Here is a 20,186-nt window from a genome sequence, read left to right as displayed (position 1 = left end):
GAATGAAAATGCACATCAAAGGTTTGGAATCCGGAATCATTTTGAACGTCCTGCAGAATGCTCTCTCCAGCTGAGGCATCAGCCTGCGCCTGGGAGCCAGCAGCCCACCTTCGCCTGAGCTGCTCACCTGCTGGTGGTTGGCGCTGCCCCTGGAGCGTGGGCAGAGATCAGCAAAGGCTGCCCTGCCTGTTAGGCTAGTTGTCCAGTGAAGTCCCGAAACCCAGATTCTTCTGGAGGCAACAGACAGCGACATGCTGGCTACCTGGGACACAAGCTGATGACTGTCTTATCCATCCTCTCTCGGTTTAAAAGATGGAAAATCAGATCAAAGCGAACAGCTTTCCCTATTTTATCAGGCCTTGGGGAATGCACGTGGCTGCCTTTTAAACCTGCGTGGGTAAATGAGCATAGCGCTCCGGGATGGGGAAATATCGGGGTATGAAAACTTGCCTTTGCCACTTGTAACGAGTCCAGCAGGGCCTGGAAGTTGCCCAGAAGCCCTTTCCGTGAATGTGAAATGACAAGCAGTCAGTATAGGAGAAAACTGGTGATAAGGATGAGAAACTGTCGGGAGTCAGAGGGGTGGGCGGGCACTCCGGTTCAGCTGGTGATAGCTGCAGATGAAAGATCCGAGGATGCTGGAGGGCCGTGGCCTGGGCCACTGCTGTGAAACACACTCATTTTGCTACTAGCGATTTTTTTTTTTCTCCAAGCACCTTTTCCAAGCTGCCTGGGCAAGGCTGCTTTGCATGTTGATTGGGGGAGGGGTAATCCCGTTTGCAGCTGTCATAGGCCAGTGATGAATCACTATCCAGTCATTTGGCCGCCGTCCCCCCTGACCAGGGGAGGAGGAGGGTAGACCTGCAGGAGGAAACAACAGTAGAGACCTCAACTTAAAGACAATATGCCTTTCACTGCTGCCGTATCCTCCTTTTTCTCTTTTGGTTAAAAGGGAGCATTGTGGTTCTCAGCCATGTGCTCTGTGTAATTAAGAGCTGACACCGAAGCAGAGTTAACAACAGCTTCTAATTTTTTTACCCCTGATCACAGGTGCAAACACCTCAATCCAGTTCAGATGTTGCTGTTTCCTCAAGTTGCAGGTAAGGATATTGTTGATATTTGACATTTTGGGAGATTACCTCTCTGTGACCCATATCTATTTTTGTCTAGTATTTCTTAATTATTGCTATTAATAGCAACAGCCTCTGTTGGAAATTACTTAGCAGTGTGTGTGTGTGTGTGTGTGTGTGTGTGTAAAACATTTTGAGTATGTAGAAAGGGAATAGGAGCCTGGTTTTGAAAATGATTATGGGCTATGGTTTCTGGAGTTAGGAAAACTGTGAATATAAAGGGAATTTAGAAAAGAGAAATTAGATTTTAAGCCATTTTTCGTTTGAATTCAGATGACTTGGGGAAATAAAAACTCACTCTAGAAGAAAAACGGTTCATCTTAAGCCATTTTAAATCAGTTTAAGTGCAACCTCCAAATTAAAATGACTAACTTTTAGTCTTGGCTTCATAGATAGGATATTAAACGTGCCCTCCCCCCCTTAAAAATACACATACATTTAAAATAAAGTAAGTGGGTCTTAGATTCTCAAAAACTTCAAAAACAAGATGGTATCTAGGGATGTTTTTAGTCACTTTAAATAAATCCTCCCTTCTTTACTGCAGTGGTAAATACACATGGGTAGTTGTACAATGGTGCACATGAGTAGTGGCTTTTGTACCTTTTATAGAGTAAGTAACTGCTGAGTCTAAGGACTTTCAGGGGAGGTGGAACTGTTTTTATAGGGTAAAAATGCACGCTTGGAGCACTGAAGTAGAATTGTTCTTTCCCTGAGTGACAGTTGAGGTATTCCAAGTGCTAATGCTCACAGGACTCCCTGTACGTGGGCCTTATCCCTTTTCAATTGGGCACGCTGTATGTAATCCACAAAGCAAACAGGAGAGCCGACATCATAATGTTTTAATGCTGCATTTGTTTCAGGGGAAACAGAGGGACAATTAAGCAGTTTGCCAGAGTAAACACATGCAGCAGAACTATCTCATTCTCTGTCATTAGACTATAGGCTCCGAGTGTTTTATTTGGTTTGGGGACCCATTAAATTACAATTGGTTGGTAAATTATAAGGGAGTACTTAGTGCTAATTTATTAGATCAAACAGATTCCAGAGAAGGGTGGTGTTTTCCTACTTGTTTACACATTTTTTTCTTTTAGAAAAATGATGCCTTTTTTAATGTAAAAGAAGCATGACTACATTTTTAAAAAAAACAACATGAAATTAGGTGTAATGGTCTCTTTTGATCTGTTTCTCTTGATGAGCCCTATAAGAGAAAAAAAAAAAGATTTTAAAAGCTCCCTGTGAATGTTTGGCTGGATAGGTAAGGCAAGTGGCTGACACCTTTCATTACCACATGTTATGAAAGGGTGACGGGAGGTAAAATGTAAGATGAACTATTTTGAGTCCAAGAAAAGAGATACAATGGGACTTTTGTGCGAGTGTGTTCCAGAGGCGTCAAGTCGTTAGCGCATTACATAGCGGCGTTATGAATTTGGTACATCTGTCAAACGGAAGGCTTCTTGTCTCTAGGTCTATGGAAATGCAGGATCTAACCAGCCCGCATAGCCGTCTGAGTGGTAGTAGTGAATCCCCCAGTGGCCCCAAACTCGATAACTCTCATGTAAATAGTAATTCCATGACTCCCAATGGCACCGAAGGTGAGTGTCTGCCTTCTCACTGTTTACTTTGCACCTTGCTTCTTCATGACTGTATGCTCTGTTGTTAGGTGGTTACGAGTTCAAATCCATGAAATTACTCTTCTGTTTCTCCTTACGTAATTTGACTTATGAATCAGTACTCATTAGGAGCTGCACGTCACTAGGCTATTATAACACTACATAGACTGGTTTTATTTTGCATAGATACATATATATGCATATTATACATATGGGGCGTGCATAACATTTTGAACCTTTTTGTTGTATCTCCTGCTGACCATTTTCCACAGCACAGTATCAATTTGCATTGTTTTGCTTTATGAGTAATGAAAATTTAAAATTATTTCCTTTATTTTGCTTTCACCTTTTGTTACTAAATAAAAACTATTTGTTGCATGCATATAACATTGGACTGAATTGTTTCTAAATATCAATACAAGAATTTGTGTGCCTTTCTTGGCGCTTTGGACATTAAGTTATAAGTAAGTTAAAAAAAAGAAATCTATTGTTTACAAATATACAACCTCATTTGGATGATACACAAAATTTATTTGCTTCTTAAAGTTAAATAGTATATTTAAAACATAGTACTATTACAATTATTTGTCTATGAATACATGAATATTTATATACATGTTATGTAAATAAAAATACCTACTTTAATCCGCATATACATAAGTCTAAACATGTAAATACGACTATATATATGTATTGTAAGCTGTTATTCATACTTACTGTGTATATTTTTAAATTTTAGCATAAGGAAGGATCTATGACATATTGTAATCCATTTGTTTCCACGTTAGCCTAATGAAAAATTACTTCTTCACAGATTATATGTTTGCTTATTTATTCCCTCCTAAACCTCTGGACCTTGATGAACTTAGAGCAAAAATTTCACTAGAAGTTCAATAAATTATTCATGTTAGAATTCCATCCATAAACATCATTTTCCAATCACCATTGTGATCTTTTATCACATTTCTTAAAAGTAAACAAAACTAAATGCCATGAAATTGTTTGGTTCAGTATTCCAGTATGTATTAGTGAAGGCTTTTGAAACTATTAGTGTTATGAAATTTATGATGATAGAAAAAATATAAAATCAGCTGTTTTTCATGTGAGACATCTTAATTTTTATACTGTGACTGTTGTTTTTAATGTGTAAATACAGGGGTGGGAAAACATAGATTTACAGTGGCTTGTGTGGAAAATAATAAATAATAATAAACTCTGTTTCATGTACTCACAACTGTAAACCTACTTTTGCCTACCCTTGTAGTCTGTATTTTGCATTTAAGTAAATACTTTCATTGCCAGTGGTCATGAAAGATGGTCACTGTCAAAAGTAGAAACTTCGCTGACCTAGCCAAAATTAATCTCTGAATAAGGTGCCTTTTCATCTGAAACTCTTTTCTTCCCATTTCGATAGGTGATAACAGAGAATTTTAAATTGTTTAAAGGAAAACAATCCTAGGGTTTAGGTAGATTTTATAAAGCAAATAAAAAGCGAGCAGTCATTTTTTTCTCTCCTTTGGAATTCAGACGCAGGTGGAGGGATGGCTAGGGCACAGTGTAGACTGGGGTGTACATAGTCACAAAGAGGTCCCTGGGCTCGTGGGCCCCACGCCAGTGTCCTTGAGCAGGTAGACACTGACCTTGAGCAGGCAGCCACTGACAAGCGCCAGAGGGGGCCAAACATGTAACAGTTGTTCTCATCACTGAAAAATCCCAATAAGATAATCATTTAGAGTAACTTACATATATAGAAGAATACATATGTCAAATTATTTTTGCTTAATAGGCTATACCAATACATGTTGGTAGGATTAATATGAAATAATGGTAGTTAATTTTCTTACAGATGAAGAAATGAAGTAAGGGTGAGATGTTTCATTTTGCCATCATTCACAGGCATCTCGTCTCGAACAAAATAAGCACCACACCATAATGAAACCGAGTGTGTGTGGGGGGACTTCCCCCTGGGGTGGCTCTGTGTGAATGATGTGTGGTTTGTTTTTTAAGGGCTTGTGGGGTGGTAATATGTTTCTGAGTATTTATACTTAATAGCTGATAATCATGTTCAGATTTGGGAATATTTTTTTGCACAACTAAAATAAGTTCAAAATAATAAAATATGTTGGATACGAGTGTAATCTGATGAGCCATTCAGTTTGGGAAATATTTAAAAATGACTCCTTATCCTTAAAAAATCTTAATCATCTTATATATTGGAAATGAGATTTTTGGGGCAATTTCAGATAAATACACAGTTACTCATTTCACTCTGTTTTCAGGCATTCTTCAGGGGTGGATGTTGCAGGGGTTCTAGTAGTTAAGAGAAGTTAGAAGATGTCAAGGGTTCCAGTCGTTAAAAAGTGACGTTAGAAGACGTTAGTATAAATTGTCTGAAAAATGGGATTTTAGTCAATTGACTGGCATATTCAGTTTTATGTTAGTATGTAGTTTGAAAATGTGGACTCAAAACTTTCTTCACGATCCCTGTTACATGCCTGTTTAGATGCAAACAGTATTAGAAAGTTCTGGGTTATTACTCAGTTTGTGAATCAATTCATCATGCTACTTACATGTTCTATAACTCGTTGGCTTCATTCCTCACAGTCACCACTAGAGGAGTTAAGCTTAAATTAGTGAAGTCACAATGTCTGGCAGGCTTCCCTGGGGTATAATCATTAGAGATTTTCCTGTTCCTTCTTTGAAAATCTTATTTATTTTGAAGCCAGCAGTGTTTACCAACGAATTAGAAGAATGAAAAAACAAGAAATTCATTACAATTTCAAAGAGCGTTTAAAATATCCATCACCTCCCCTAACTCCCCAACACATATTTCTTTCTAGCTTTCTAGGCCGTGATTTATATTTGAGCGACTTCACTGCCGCCTCCTTGAAGCTGGTCCCCTTAATTAGGTCAACAAAACTTCCATGCAGTGTACACCGTTGTTGGCTTTGCCCACATTTATATTGACTGTCTTCTCTCACTCAGGGCCATTTTTCCTTCCTGCCACCACTTGTCCCTATAATGAGGCTAAGAAAACATGAAAATCTCCTGTATCAAAAACCATAACTTCATCTGAAGAACAAACAAGGAGGGAAGGGAATGGAGAGGCAGAGGATATTAAGTTTCTCCTTAGGTCTGCTGCCAAATTATCATAAGACTCAGTGTTTGTAGGTTCTGTGCTCACAGGCTAGCGCCTATTTTCATGGTTCATCTAAGGGATAAAGACAGAGGGACACCGAGCTACAGCCTCAAATATTGTGCTTTTTCATTTCCTAGATGAAATGTTCCTCAGTTCGAAAAGCTGTTTGAATGTTTCATATTTCAAAACTTTCAACTCTTCATACTTTCATGTTCCATTCCAACCTCTCTGAGTTGTTATTGCTGCAGTTAACTGTTGGTTTCACCCAGTTTATACATCTCTGAATTATAAAACGTAAGTAGGTAAAAATATGAAATAGCCTAAGTGGATGCTTGACCTGCATTCAGAAAAGCACAGTTGGAAGTGTTGTTTCCAAGCGAATTAATAAATTGTGTAGTTACTCTTAAACAATTAAAGCTTGGCCTGGGGGGAGAGGGGGATAATGGATGGTTTTGAAAACATCAACTGTGGCTTTTCTTTTACCTGTTTTTCCTCGTCTTCCAGGATAGGATGGAATAGAAATTTCTTGTTAAATTGTTACAGTATAATTTTTAAGACCTAGGACTTTTAGCGGTGATGCTTTTTTAGATAACTGGAAATCTAGAGGGTTTCCAGTGTGTGGGTGTATGTTCACGCCTCAGCTTGGTAGAGGCTGTGTGCTGATGTTTGTGTTGTGTAAGCGTGAGAAGTAGTTGGGAAATCTCCCTTCAGAAGGACTCAGGGCTGGAGCAGTAAAAGGATTTTTATTTACGGACCTAATTAAGGCCTTGTTTGCAAAGCAGTGATTCTTCCCATCTTTGTTTTTCCTGGTTGTCTTAAGTCCCCGGGAGCCCATGATTGGTCAGTTCATATAGTCCTGGGTTGAGTGTTTATTTTTGGTTGTCTGGGGGGTGAGGAGTGGAGAAGGGCCAAAAAGAGGTGTGAGCAAGCGGAATTAAGAGTTTTCCTGTATTGAAAACTTAGATTTATACGTAAGAAGAAGCTTAATTTTTGTCTCAAGGCAGATGAATTTGCCTGTGAGTGACGTAAGACCAGATGCCATTGGAATCTTCCCTACAAATAGGGCTTCAGGAATTCTGTAATTCAGATAGTCGTTTTGAATGATATATCAGATTTCCAAGATGATAAGAGATATGATCTTGAATGAGGTGGCTAGATTTTCTGCATTTTAAGATGTATTTAATTGTTTATTGCATATTTTAGGTCACAGGTTAATTCAATTATACAAATTGGTATTACCAGAAGTTATTTTAAAGTTGTTTTATCATTTCTGCAAAGCTTAGAACACTAATAAGTTATCTGACATTGTTTTTCTCACTGTAATATTAATGTAGTAAAATACAGTTTTGTCCAACTGGAGTATTTTAAAGAAATCTATGTACAAGAAATATGTAAACTGGTGTGAGTGTGCATAAAATTATGGTCTGAGGCTGCATTTGAAGGCTATATTTATCTTTTTGTGGTCCAATATTCTGTCGTCAATAGAAACACGGTAATCTAATTTTATTGTTATTTACATTCTGCACATGATTTTGTTTCTGGAAGATTAAGGGATATTGTGAGTAAAGGAGTTTTCTAAGTGACATTTTTAGAGTTTGCAGCCATAGAATTAGCCTCTTATAAATTATTATTTAGCAAAATCCAGGAAAGGATGAACAAAATAATTTGTTATGGTTTTATGTTTGCCTGTATAGTATATGAGAATAATTATCACGTGCCTATTGCTAATTAATAGTAATAATGGCTACTTTTATGAATAACATTGGCAGTCCATTATGCTGACCATTCCCCATGATTTATTTCATTAATCTTCACAAACTTCCCTTTAGATTGCCATCATCATAGTTAGGAGACTGGGTTTGAATCCCAGCTCCATTTACTGGCAGTGTGAGCGCAAGCAAGCTAGTGTCTGTGTGGCTCAGTCTCCTTATCTGTAAAATGGGATCATAGCGGAGCTTCACCAGGCTTGCTGTGAGGATAAGTAAAACTTGTAGCCCACCTGGAACGTACTAAGTGCTCTGTATCTATTAGCTTCTAGGCCGTGTATAAACAATAGTCACCTCTATAGTTCTTATCACTACTTTCCACACAAGAAACTGAGTCCGAGAAAGTGAAATGCCAACTTGAAAGACACATGGTTATGAGGTGCCACTGGTGTCTGACCTGTTATTTGAATCAAGTTCTGAGTCCAGAGCCTGGGTTTTCAAATCCCCATGATATTCTGCAGGGAGCACGAGGTTCCCCTCAGCTGCCAATGCCTTTCCTAAAGCCTTCACACCAAACACCGGGCCCACGCTGCCACGTCGGTGTCTTCAGGCCTGGAGAACCCCAATCCCAGCAAAGAGCGGGGGACCGCTGCGAAAGGACCGATGGCAGAGGCTCTGATGACAGAAGGACTTTAGTATAAGGTCAACTCCCAGGGCCGTTGCACGCTGGTCTCTAAGTTCTTGCATTTGTGAGATTTCTTCCTGGGGTCACGCATGCACAGCATGATGCATCCATAGGGTAACTTTTAGGGGATGGTCTCTTTCTAATTTTCAAAGTTTTAGATTTAATTATAATTCCACCAGCCATCCGTCTATGTTAAGCCTCTCTGGGATTAAATGGAGATGGGAAGTCATCTCTGCTTTTCATTACAAGTCATTTTTATGCGCACATTTGGATGGGAGCAGTATTACTGTGAAGGTTAAAAAGCAGTTACAGTTTGACTGCCTTAGAAAATATTTTTAAGTAGGCGAGACATTTGGTCACGTGTATCTTGACTTTGAGAGCCAAATGATATGAAACAAGCACAAGCCAAAAAAGAAGTTTAAGTGGCATTTGTCGGGGGCTCCATAGGAACAGCAGATGTCAAAGCCGAGTGTGGGGGACATGCCTGGTCTGTTCCAGGAACAGCAAGTGTGGCTGGAGGAGAGAGAGTGAGGGGGTATGAGGGATAAAGCCAGAGGAATAAAGGGGTGGCCTGTATAAGGCCTTGTAGGTTGGCATATATACTCTAGTCTATTGTGTAGAGCTAACTGTATCTTCCATACTAGGAATGGGGACTGCAGTGCTGATTGCCTGAATCTAAGCTCAGAGGTTCTAGAGAGACAGGCTTCTTGATAAATGAGCGACTCAGTGGAGACAGTTTTCACCTACTCCCAATACCTGATAGTTCAGAGAATCACAGTTCCGTGGCCTGTCCCTGGTGGGCCAGAACTTTGGTACAAGCAGCAATTCATCTCCCTAAGCACATCCTATCTTCAGGGAAAAACTTTTGGTTCCCTCCAGAGAGATGTGTGAACCTTTAGTGAGGGCTGGTATTTAGGCTAATTCTTATCCCTTTGGTCATGGATTCCTTGCTTTAAGTAATTCCTAATTTCTCATGATGGTCAAGGATGCCTTGGAGTGAGCAAAGTGGTGTGTGTGTGTGTGTGTGTGTGTGTGTGTGTGTGTGTGTGTGTGTTTATTTACTTGGAGTAATGTCTAAGTAATTCACTCTCCTCTCTTTGGCTTCAGACATACAATATAATAGAAGTAGCAGGTACATAATGACAACTTTTCCATTTTCACTGTAGGTAGGAAAAAAGTTTTTTGTCACATAGCTGTCCTCAGTGACTGCTAGCCATTGCCTTCTCAAAATGTCAGTTTCGAGAAGCTAATGAAGGATTGACATTAAGTTTTAGGATCCCAAATTACATATAAGTAAAAGCTGATTATGATTATGTTCCTGGTAATTTGCTGGGTTTGCAGAATTTTAGTTTTATTCCATTCCTCCGATATCCTATCACACCAAGGGTACAAAAGATAGATGAACTCTACCAAACACATTCCAAGGAGGTATGTTTTATAACTCCCATCACACAAATTGGAAACTTCTATTTTTTTTACATAAAATGGATCAAAATCCAAAATGCTTATCTATTTTATCATTGTCCCTATTGCTGATAAGAGGAATTTTGCATGGAAACGATAATTTTTAGCAAGAGGAAGAATATGAACCGAATTGACTGAATTCTTACTATTTACTGAGTGCAATATTTATGTGCTCTACATACCTATTTTATCCTCAAAAGAAGTTGGGGTAACTTTTATGCACCTCATTTTAAAGCATTTAGATGACTGGTCTCTGTTTACACAGCTTATTATCTGAGCTGAGATGAGATTCAAAGGCACATGAGGCTGGTTTCAAAGCCCACTCTTTACACTGTAAAACTTGGCCTCCTTAGTAGCCAAAACGCTTGGCTCTTACTGAAGCACTTTATCTGCCTTAAAACATTCCTTTCCCTTATCTACGAGTGTGGCCTAGTGAAGGCAACATCGATTTACATGTGTGTTTACATGTATGTGGGTATAGTCTCTAGGTCCTTAAAGGCAGGGACAGACCTCTTCGCTGTTGTGTCCACACCATCTAGCAGAAGGCTTGGCAGTGATTAAACAGTCAACAAATATTTGTTGAATGGATGCCCCTTATTACCAAGCATATAATACAGTTGAATAATTATAAGAGCAGAGATTCATTAATTTTACTTACAAAGCATTACCAGATTTAATAAGCATCTGAAGTCCATTTCCAAATATTTGAAAATGATCAGTTCACAGACCAATTCATATAGTAGCCATAGGCTGCCCATGCAGAGAGCATCAGCCATCAGCATTGTTACTGATTTGAATATGGATTTGTAGTAACTAACTGACCCGCATTTGTCCTGCACTAATAACTGTCAAAGTTAGTAGTATTTAGTAATGATGAAGCAACTTCCACATAGTCCAAGAAACAACAGAATGACATAAAGATCTAGCAGTTAGTACACTTAGGTTTAGTATCCATATGCGATGATAAGCAATGATTGGCCCTAAATAATAAATTATATATTATTTTTATATAAAAATATATATAAGAATATGTATCACACTGTATATCCATTATTGCGTTGTGAATTCATTCAAGAGATAGTTATTGAGTGATTGTGTCTAGAAATTTACCAAATACCCTCCTGGCCAGGGGAAGTTCACAGTCTCCCGTGACTTGCAGGCCTGTGGTTGATGACTGCAGTTGGGGCTACGCTCTGCAGAGAGGAGGGGCATCTAAACAGGACTGAGGTGGCTGAGGGTGGAGGTTGGTTTCCACACACGGATAACACTTAAGAGTCTTGCAGGAGAGGTAGGAGAACAATGGGTGCCAAGCCGGGAAGGAAGAGAGAGCAAGAATTATTCAGTTGTAGCAAAGACATCCCTAATGCCAGGGACACTGCGCATGTGTGTGAGATGAGGGACATGTGCACAGTGCACAGAGATGGTGCTCAGAGCCACCCTGCCAGATGGTAAAGGATCTTTGGTACGCAGTTCAGGAGTTGGGATTCAGTCCTGCAGGAGCTGGGCGACCTGCAGGCTTGTAAGGAGGACAATGATGTGCTTGTGCCTGTGTTTCAGTAATATACTTGGGTGGTATTTTGAAACTGTATTTAAGGAGTGGTGGGTGGTGGGGAGATTCCAGGTGAGAAGTAATGACGGCATTTTTATCTGAAATATATCACCATTTCTTCCAGCATAAACTTATACCTGATAATTGCCTTCAAAAAAAAGTAGGGAATGAATAATATTTATAATGTAGGAAAGCAGGATAGTGAGAAGATGGATTTTTTTTTTACTCAGACTGATCTGGGCTAGAAAGTCGCAATCCAGCTATTTACTGTCCATGTAACTGAGATGTGGGTTTCGTGAGAACACAGAGGTGGGCGTTTCACTTCCGGGTTAGTGTGACGCTGTGTAATGACATGCCTGCTCTCTGCCTCTGCTTCCTGGTCTGTAAAAGGAAGGAAATAATGGTCGCTACCTGCGGGGTTGTGAGGATGGGTACATGAGTTGGAAAAGCACTTAGAGCAGTGTGTGACTCGTAGGAAGTTCTTAAAATTCATTGGCTGTTAATATCTTCATCTCTGATCTCCGAACCTCTGCTTTCTCCCTTGTAAAATTGGGATTGCACCTTAATCACAGGGTGTTACAACCATCTATCTAAAATACTAAGCACAGGCATTAGCATCTATTGCATGCTCAAAACATCGCAGCTATTAAGTAATAATAAATGTTATACTTTATAGGAACATATCCACTAGGACTGGCTATTGTAGTGTCTCCCTGGGAGGAGAGGATCTTTTCTCCTTTAAGATTTTTTCTCCTTTAAGATCTTCCCATCGCCTAAGGGCCTCTGCAGGGACTGAGGACTCCGGGTGCTCAGGAAGGACTTGCTTAGTCAGTACACATGCAGGTAGGGTTTATGTCTGGGTGCTCCTGCGAGTTGGTAAAGAATGGAGAGAGATGGGAAAAGGGTATGACGTGAGATGTCAATTTGGTAGGTTGATTACATTTTAGGCAAGTAAACCATGTTTTCAGATTGATATGATTGAGGTTCTGAGTTCACATCAGCTCATCTGCTTCCAATCTTGGTCTGCTAGTTTATTTTAGCATCTGCTAATTTGCAACATCCACTGATACACTTGGGATATTCTGGGACTTTCCTTTTGCTGTGCCTTTCACTGATTGTTCAGATGTCCATCTGAGGAATGATGAAGGATGATAAAACCCTAATCAGAAAACATTTGACTTTCCAGTGGTGTCATAAAAGGTATGGTAATCAAAGAAATTTGAAAGTAGCCATGTGTCCTTTAGCTAGTTTTTAAAACATCGTTAAGGTGCAGTTTCCTCAAAATGTGACAGTTATCATAGATATATCATAAAATTACCACAAGGAGCAAACCAGTTATCACTTAGAAAGTGCTTACACAATGCCTGGCATGTAGTAGGTGCTCACAAAAAACATAAACTACTTTAAAAATTCTTACTCTTCCATGCTAAAATTCTACTTCACTATTGCCTAGGCCAGAAATTGAGAAAGTCCTATTGCTACCTGAGTTCTTAAAATTGGAGCAATCTTTTCATACTGTTGTGTTTTGCTCCCATTGTTAAAACAACCTAAAAATATTTAGATTGCACTTTGGAATTTAAATGTGGGCATCTGTTAAAAGTCATTCAATGGCACATTTAAGATTTATGCATTTAATTATATATACATTTTACTTAAAGGAAAAAAGAACCATAAACAAATATGAACTCTAGTTAATGATATGAATGCTGAAGTATTTAGGGGAAATATATTATGTCTGTAACTCTTTTTGAAATGCATGAAAAATATGATGGTTTTATGAGGAATAGATACGGAAAAGTAAATGGCAGGTTTATAAATGTTCACCACATAATTATTTTAACTTTTCTGTATTTAGGAAATTTTTTATAATAAAATACTGGTGAAAAAATTGAACCTAAAATACTTAATGTGTCATAGAAAGGAAGCATTTATTTAGTTTTTACTAGTATGCAAGCAATCTACCAGATTCTAGTAGATATGCAGAGAGGTATGTGACACTGTTCCTACATTGAGGAGCTCACAATCTGGTTGGAAGAGAGAAAACATTTTGAAAATTTGGCAAAAACTGAAAGGTCATAGTATGTCAATGAAATTATGAGATGAGGATTTTCAACCTGCAGCTCAGAGATCCCCAGGAGGTGCAGAGCAAGTACTGAAGACCAGCAGATTCTTTTGTGCAAAACCTTTTTAGGCTGAGGAAACGAATAGGCCACATATCAGTCAAACTTTCCTCACATACGGATGATCTGTGATGTTTTTGAAAATACGGATTTTCTTGTCTGAAAATTTGCAGTAGGCTTTTGCCATTATGCAGCTTTCTCAATCAGCAGATGAAAACTAGGCTCTCATTTGGTTCTGAAATATTTTGGTGTTAGAAGAGGGCTTCATTCTCGAGAAGGTTAGCAGCCACTGATCCAAACAAAAGTGCTCTCAGAGTTCAGAAAAAGGAGCTCTTCAGCTCCGTGAGGTCTGGCCAGGCTTCAAGAAGGAGAGATGGAATCTGAGCTGAGTGTTGGGAAATGGGTAGAATTTGAATAGGTTGAGACGAGATGGAATGCATGCTAAATGAAGGAGCAGTGGGGACAAAGGTAGGATAGTTCTGGAGGCTGTGAGGAGACCAGTTATGGCTGAAGAAGGAATTGATAGTAGATAAGGTTTGGAAGGATCAGCTGGAGCCAAACTGGGGAGGACCCTGAATGGGAGGCTAAGGAATTTGGACTTCATCCTGGAGCCAGTGGAGAAGCCACTGAATATTTTGAGCAAGGGATTGATATGGTGAAGGTGTTTTAGGTATTAATCTGGCAGCAATTTCAAGGGTAGATTGGACTGGGGGAGAGATGAGCAGCAGCCTGGAGCCTCATGTAACCTACCCAGATTTTACGTGTCAGGAGCCTGAGCTAGTGTGGCAAGAATGGTAAGTGGACTTGCAAAAGGTATTTCAAAGGAACAGTCATCATTTACCACAAATCATTTCTTTTACAAAAGAAAAAAGTCTACTAGTCTAGACCTCTACAGCTGATCATTGCACAGTGCTACTCCAACATGCTGTACTTCCTGTGAATAACACGTTTTGAAACTGACTAACATTTCTTGTTGACCATTGTATACCCTTCAGTTCAAGTTTAGTCTATATGTATTGATTTGGTTTTCAGAAGGTTGTACCAGATGTACTATTTTGAAGAGCTAATATTTTCCTACCCTCTTTTCAGAAAAAGAGGAAGATTTGAACTTTATAATTTGGAAGAGATAACAGTAACATTCCAGACTATATATGAAGCCAATCTAAACATACACGGATGCCTCATTTTCCAAATGGGAACTGACCAAAGAAAAAACATTGCGTTTATGGATATATAAACTTTTACATCCATATGACTATTTTGTCACTCCAATTAGTACTTCTTAATCCCTTCACCTTTTTCACCCAGCTCCCCATCCTCCCTCCCTTCTGGCAACCATCAGTATGTTCTCTGTACTTATGAGTCTGTTTCTGTTTTCTTATTTTATTCTTTAGATTCCGCCTATAAGTGAGAACATATGTTATTTGTCTTTCTCTGTCTGACTTATTTCACTTAGCATATTCTCTAGGTCCATCTATGCTCTCAGAAATGCTCAGATTTTATTCTTTTTTATGGCCAAGTAGTATTCAAATGTACCACAGCTTTTTTTATCCACTTGTCTATTGAGGGGCCCTGGGGTTGCTTCCGTACCTCGGCTGTTGTAAATAATGCTGCAATGAACATAGGGGTGCACACAGTATATTCTTTCAAGTTACTGTTTTGAGTTTCTCAGGATATATACCCAGAAGTAGAATCACTGGGTCAGAAGGCAGTTCCATTTTTAATTTTTCGAGGACCCACCATACTCTTTTCCATAGTGACTGCACCAATCTGCATCCCCACCAACAGTGCATGAGGGTTCCATTTTCTCCACAACCTTGCCAACACTTGTTGTTTGTTGATTTATTGATGACAACCATTCTGACAGGTGGGAGGTGCTATCTCATTGTGTTTTTAATTTGCATTTCTCTGATTATTAGTGACATTGAGCATCTACAATTTTTGATTGCCCTATGCGATGTACCCAGGGGTATGAAGTCAGTTGTAAACTGTTTTTTAAAGTCAGTGGTACATTTCACCTTCATGTTTCCCCCAATGAGTTTCCAACTATGTGTTAAACCTTGTGCTACGTTCTGTAGGCATATAAAAAGGTGATGTTCCTCCCATGAAGAGATTTATAATATATGAAAATGGATAAGATTATGAATTGTAAAGTAAGGTAGAACAGGATATATGTTCTAAAGGAGATATATACTCAGATTTAGTAGCTCAAGGAAAAGAAAGTTCACCCCTGAGTAGTAGATCAGGCAGAACTTAACTAAGCAGGTGGGACTTGGGTTGAGCCCTGAAGGAACTGTAGAATTTAGTCAGTCAAATGGAAATTTTATAGAACATTTGGTGCCAGAGAGAAAGGCACCAGCAATCCTGTGGGTTTGGAGAAGCAGTAAGCATCCTGGTAGGTCAATTCGCTTTAAATGTTGACTCTATATACGGACATGTGGTTCTGTAAAATGGGGATATAAAGCAAAAAAAAAAAAAAAAAAGTAAGATTGGTGTTAGAGGGCCTTAAAAACATGATGAAGGAATGGTAACAGTTCAGGAGCAAATAGAGAGCCTATTGACAACCTCTGAGCCAGGAGTGACTCACTCAAGTCTCGGCAGTGGAAGATGAATATCTCTGCTTAAAGTAGAGAGAGCAATGGCTGGAAGGTAAATTTGCCAGCTTTAAAAGAGAAGAGGTATAAGGTAATTAAGATAGTGGCTGTGAAGTTGAAGATAGTTGTGTAAGATTAGGGTGTTAGAAACTATAGACTTGGCATTAGGGTATGAAGAAAGAGGAACCATATCAGGCCAGGGTGGCTCAGTTGGTTGAGTGCCATCCTGTGCACTGAAAGGTTGCTGGTTTGATTCCAAGTCAAGATACATACCCAGGTTGTGGGTTCAATCTGTAGTCGGGGCACATACAGAAGTCAACCAATCAATGTTTCTCTTGCACACTGAAGTTTCTCTCTCCCCCACTTTCCGCCTCCCCTCTCTCTGCCTCCTTTCTTCCCTCACCCTTCCTCTCTGTAAGCATGTCCCCAGGTGAGGATTAAGAAAAGAAAGGGGAAAAAATGAGGAGCCAAGGTAACTCAGGGCTGAAAAGAAAACTTTCAGTCGAGGTGACATGGCCATTACAGAGGGATAAGATGACCGTTTATGTTGGGGCAGGTTGAGTTTGACCCGGGTCTAGGCAAGTTCATCGCATCATTGGGATGTGGGGATTGGTCCTCATGAAAAAGGTGTGCACGTGGATAAGAGATTTGGGAGTCAGCTACATGAAGGTGATTTTTTAAAAATTTGTAGCCAGGAAAGAAATGATTGTGAGAGAAAATTCAAACAGATAAGAGGGAGGTGGAATTATAGAAGCATAGAGAAAGGAAGAAAATGCAGAGAAATAGACAGATATAAGGAAAAAGAGAAATATTGCTGTATTATATTGATCAACGGTGATAAAGTGTCAGAGAAAGGCCCATTACAGGAGAATTAAGGAAAATCAGGATTGAGAAAAGTTGAATTGGGGAATTGGAAAAGTCCTTTGAGTAAACTAGTAGCTATAAAGGGATAATGCAGAGGATTAAAGATTACGTAGATAAGAATTTGAAACGTATTTTGGGAAACTTGATGATGAAAGAAGGGAGAAGTATCACGGTAGAGAGAAGATTTTTTAAAAATTAGAGAAGACCTGTCTGTTTTTGTAGGTAGAAGGGAAGTAGCCACTAGACATGGGATGATCAAGGACGTTGAGAGACCAAATAACGAAGTAATGAGTATTGCTGCAAAGAGGTGTGGAAATAGCAGCAAGAATAAAGGTGTAAAGGTTAACCCCGCTAAAGGAAAAGTAACCTTCACTGAGATTAACCAGCGGGAAACTGAGAATTGTTGCAGGAGGATAATTGAAAATTTAATGAAGCTTCAATCTTCTTTATAAAATAATTGGTGCCCTGGCCAGTTGCTCAGTGATTAGCATGTCAGCCCACGGACCGAAGGGTCTGGGGTTTGATTCCCAGTCAAGGGCACATACCTTGGTTGTGGGTTTGAGCCACAGCCCCAGTCAGGGCAAGTGCAGGGGGCAACTAGTCGATGTGTCTCTCTCATGTCAATGTTTCTCTCTTTCAACACACACACACACACACACACACACACACACACACACACACACTCTCACACACACACTCCTTTTCCCTCCCTTCCAGTCTGTCTGAAAATCAATGGGGGGAAAATCATTTGGTGAGGATTTAAAAAAAGAAAAGTTGGTGATGGCAAATAAGCTTTGGTTCAGAGACTTGAGGAAAGTGGAAACTGTTCAGTGGAAACTGTTAGAGGCACAATAAATGGAGAAGGAGGATTGTCAAGCAACAGGATGACTCAAAAGAATATAGAAGCATGGATTTTAATCCAGTTGGTCAGCGTGCAAATTGTGAACTCTTCTCCCAGGCTCAGCCATCCAGAACAGCAGCGGAGGAGTGAGCAGCGAGAGGCTGCCAGTCCTGGGATGAGAGCTTGGCAACCAGTTGCTTGGAAAAGTGAGTCAACACAGGAGCCTAGGGTGGAGCGCTGGGTTCCAGGCTACGCTAGTGCAGCTGGTGGAGGGAATGGATCAGGGTTTGGAAAGACAGGATGTTCTGATGAGAAAGTCTGACCGAAGTGAGCAAATGAGAAAGGTAAAAGGTGACATTTCTTGGCAGGAATGCAGTTCTAGACAGTGGTGTTACTGAACCTTTAAATAACCAGATTGTAATGAAGGTACATTTCATTGAGACAGGAGAGATGAAGGGATCCTAAGGAATAGTAGAGGGATGGTGATCTGGGTTTTTGAAGTCCTGATGCATTACAATAGGCAGCAAAATAGAGAGGAAGCCCAAGCACGTGCCCCAAAAGACAAACTGTGCTGTTAGGGTTTGAAGAAGAGTTAAGAAAGGAGCTTAATACTGCTTGGGAGGACCCACTGCGCACCTCGGCTGGGGCGATCCTGGGTGAATTGATAACAACGAGTCTGGCTCCCGATTCGGCAGGCAGAGCTGCCCTTTGGGGGTGAACTGGTTTAACTGTCCTCCTAATCCATGGTGAGAAATAACCAATCACATGACTGATACTCGATCCTCTGACCAGCCTACCATCTTCCGGAAGATTATGCATATGACCACAACATTCAAAGTATAACCAGAAGTTGCTTCTTGAGCAGAGGCCTAGTGAGATGGGTTAGTTGATGACCTTTGCAGCTATTGTCACCTGCTCCAATGGTCTGATCTCATTTAAGTTTATAGTGAAGGAAGACAGTTATGTTTTTGTTGTTGTTATTTCTCACCCAGGGATATTTTTTCCATTAATTTTTAGAAAGAGTGGAAAGGAGGGGGAGAGAGAGAAAAAAACATCAATGTGTGTGAGAGAGAGAGACATCCATTGGTTGCCTCCCGCACAGGCCCTGACTGAGGCCAGGGATTGAGCCTGCAAGCAAGTACATGCCCTTGACTGAAATCAAACCTGAGATCCTGCAGTCTTTGGGCCGATGCGCTAACCACTAAACAAACTGGTTAGGGCAGGTGTCTTTTTTTAATGGACCAGTAACAGTATACTTACCTTAAACAGTGCTGAAGAGATGCCTACATTTTTTCCTGGAATACTTACAATTCCCTGCTAGTAGCCTGTTTCTTCAGAAAGAATATGTACTGATTGTAATGACAAAGGTATAAGTTTTCTCAATCATGATTTAGTCCTGCCTTCTTAAGTGACCTCCAGGTTACCTGGATTTGAATTCCGCTCTCCTGAGGCCATGGCCTCATGGTTGATGTAAGACAAGTCACTTAACCTTAGATTCTTCTCATTTGCTTTTTAAACGTAAGCTTAACTTTAATGTGACTATTATAATAGATTTTGCCCCATAAGAAACACTTTGATTTCTCTAATTAAAGACACTATCATGATAGAGTGACTATGAAAGCAGGGCCTCTGGACCAAGGACAGTGCTAAATGATTTATAAGCATTTATCGTTTTTATGAGGGTATTTACCCACTTACAGATGAGGAAGCTCAGGCATGTAGAAACTGAATAACTTTTCCAGGTTTGCACTGTTAATAGCAAAGCTAGATTGAAATTCAGATGACAGTTCCAAAGCTGATGCTTTAACGTCTTCGTTTGGTATTTTTCCCCTGGGACTTACTCCCCAGGAGAAGGCATTCAGTGCAGCAGAAATAGAATACCTCGACTCCTAAAGACGGTGATACATACAGATTCGGCTTCTGCTTCAGATCAGCTACTTTACATACATTTTTATGGCTTATGCATGCCTGTAATGTAGGTATCATTAATTTTTTTTAATTCATGAGATAATTAAGGTTGAAGAGATCAAAGAACTTTCATAAAGTCTTACAGTAAGTAACTGGATTCTCTGAGTCCAAAACCAAAGCTTAACGGCATTGATAGATGGAAGTCTTGGTACCTCAGGGGAGTCCCGTTGCTCAGTACAGCTCAGGCCTAGAGTGCATGGCCGAACGAAGGAGGTGGGGGCATCAGGGATATTAAATGGGCAAAAGAGAATTCTGAAACATCAGGTGGAAACTTGGGGTGGTAGAAAAAAATAGACTCTTGAGTGGGGGTAAAAGAGATTTTAAAAAATACCCTTTTCTTATAGACTAAAGGCATGTCATGAAGGAGAGAAAAGAGTCCTATAGTTATTTAGAGAACAGATTGTGCATGGATTTTTTTTCCCTTTTCAGATAGGTGGCTTAGATGGGAAAATTGTTCACAGATGTGACAGTAGCTCAACTCTCTAAGACCAAAAAAATTCAGCATGTGGTGTTTTT

General features: G+C 39.8%; 1 protein-coding gene across 8 annotated transcripts in view; it reads left to right on the top strand.

The window, feature by feature from the left end:
- The window catches only part of EYA1 (EYA transcriptional coactivator and phosphatase 1), a gene marked incomplete at both ends in the record, with an annotated part of 284,113 nt that overhangs the window by 138,055 nt on the left and 125,872 nt on the right, over window positions 1-20,186 (top strand). For 4 of the 8 annotated variants that reach the window (XM_079796670.1, XM_079796668.1, XM_079796669.1 and 1 more), the window contains one exon: window positions 2,599-2,722. In XM_079796670.1, the coding sequence (XP_079652796.1) occupies window positions 2,599-2,722 (124 nt within the window). Of the gene's footprint in view, window positions 1-1,050; window positions 1,101-2,594; window positions 2,723-20,186 lie in introns of those variants that run through there. The other 4 variants (XM_079796672.1, XM_079796671.1, XM_079796667.1 and 1 more) reach the window with 2 other exon arrangements.

The sequence above is a fragment of the Cnephaeus nilssonii genome (genome assembly GCF_951640355.1).
Source record: "Cnephaeus nilssonii genome assembly, chromosome: 18".
NCBI lineage: Eukaryota > Metazoa > Chordata > Mammalia > Chiroptera > Vespertilionidae > Cnephaeus > Cnephaeus nilssonii.
This window is presented reverse-complemented; position numbering and strand designations above follow the sequence as displayed.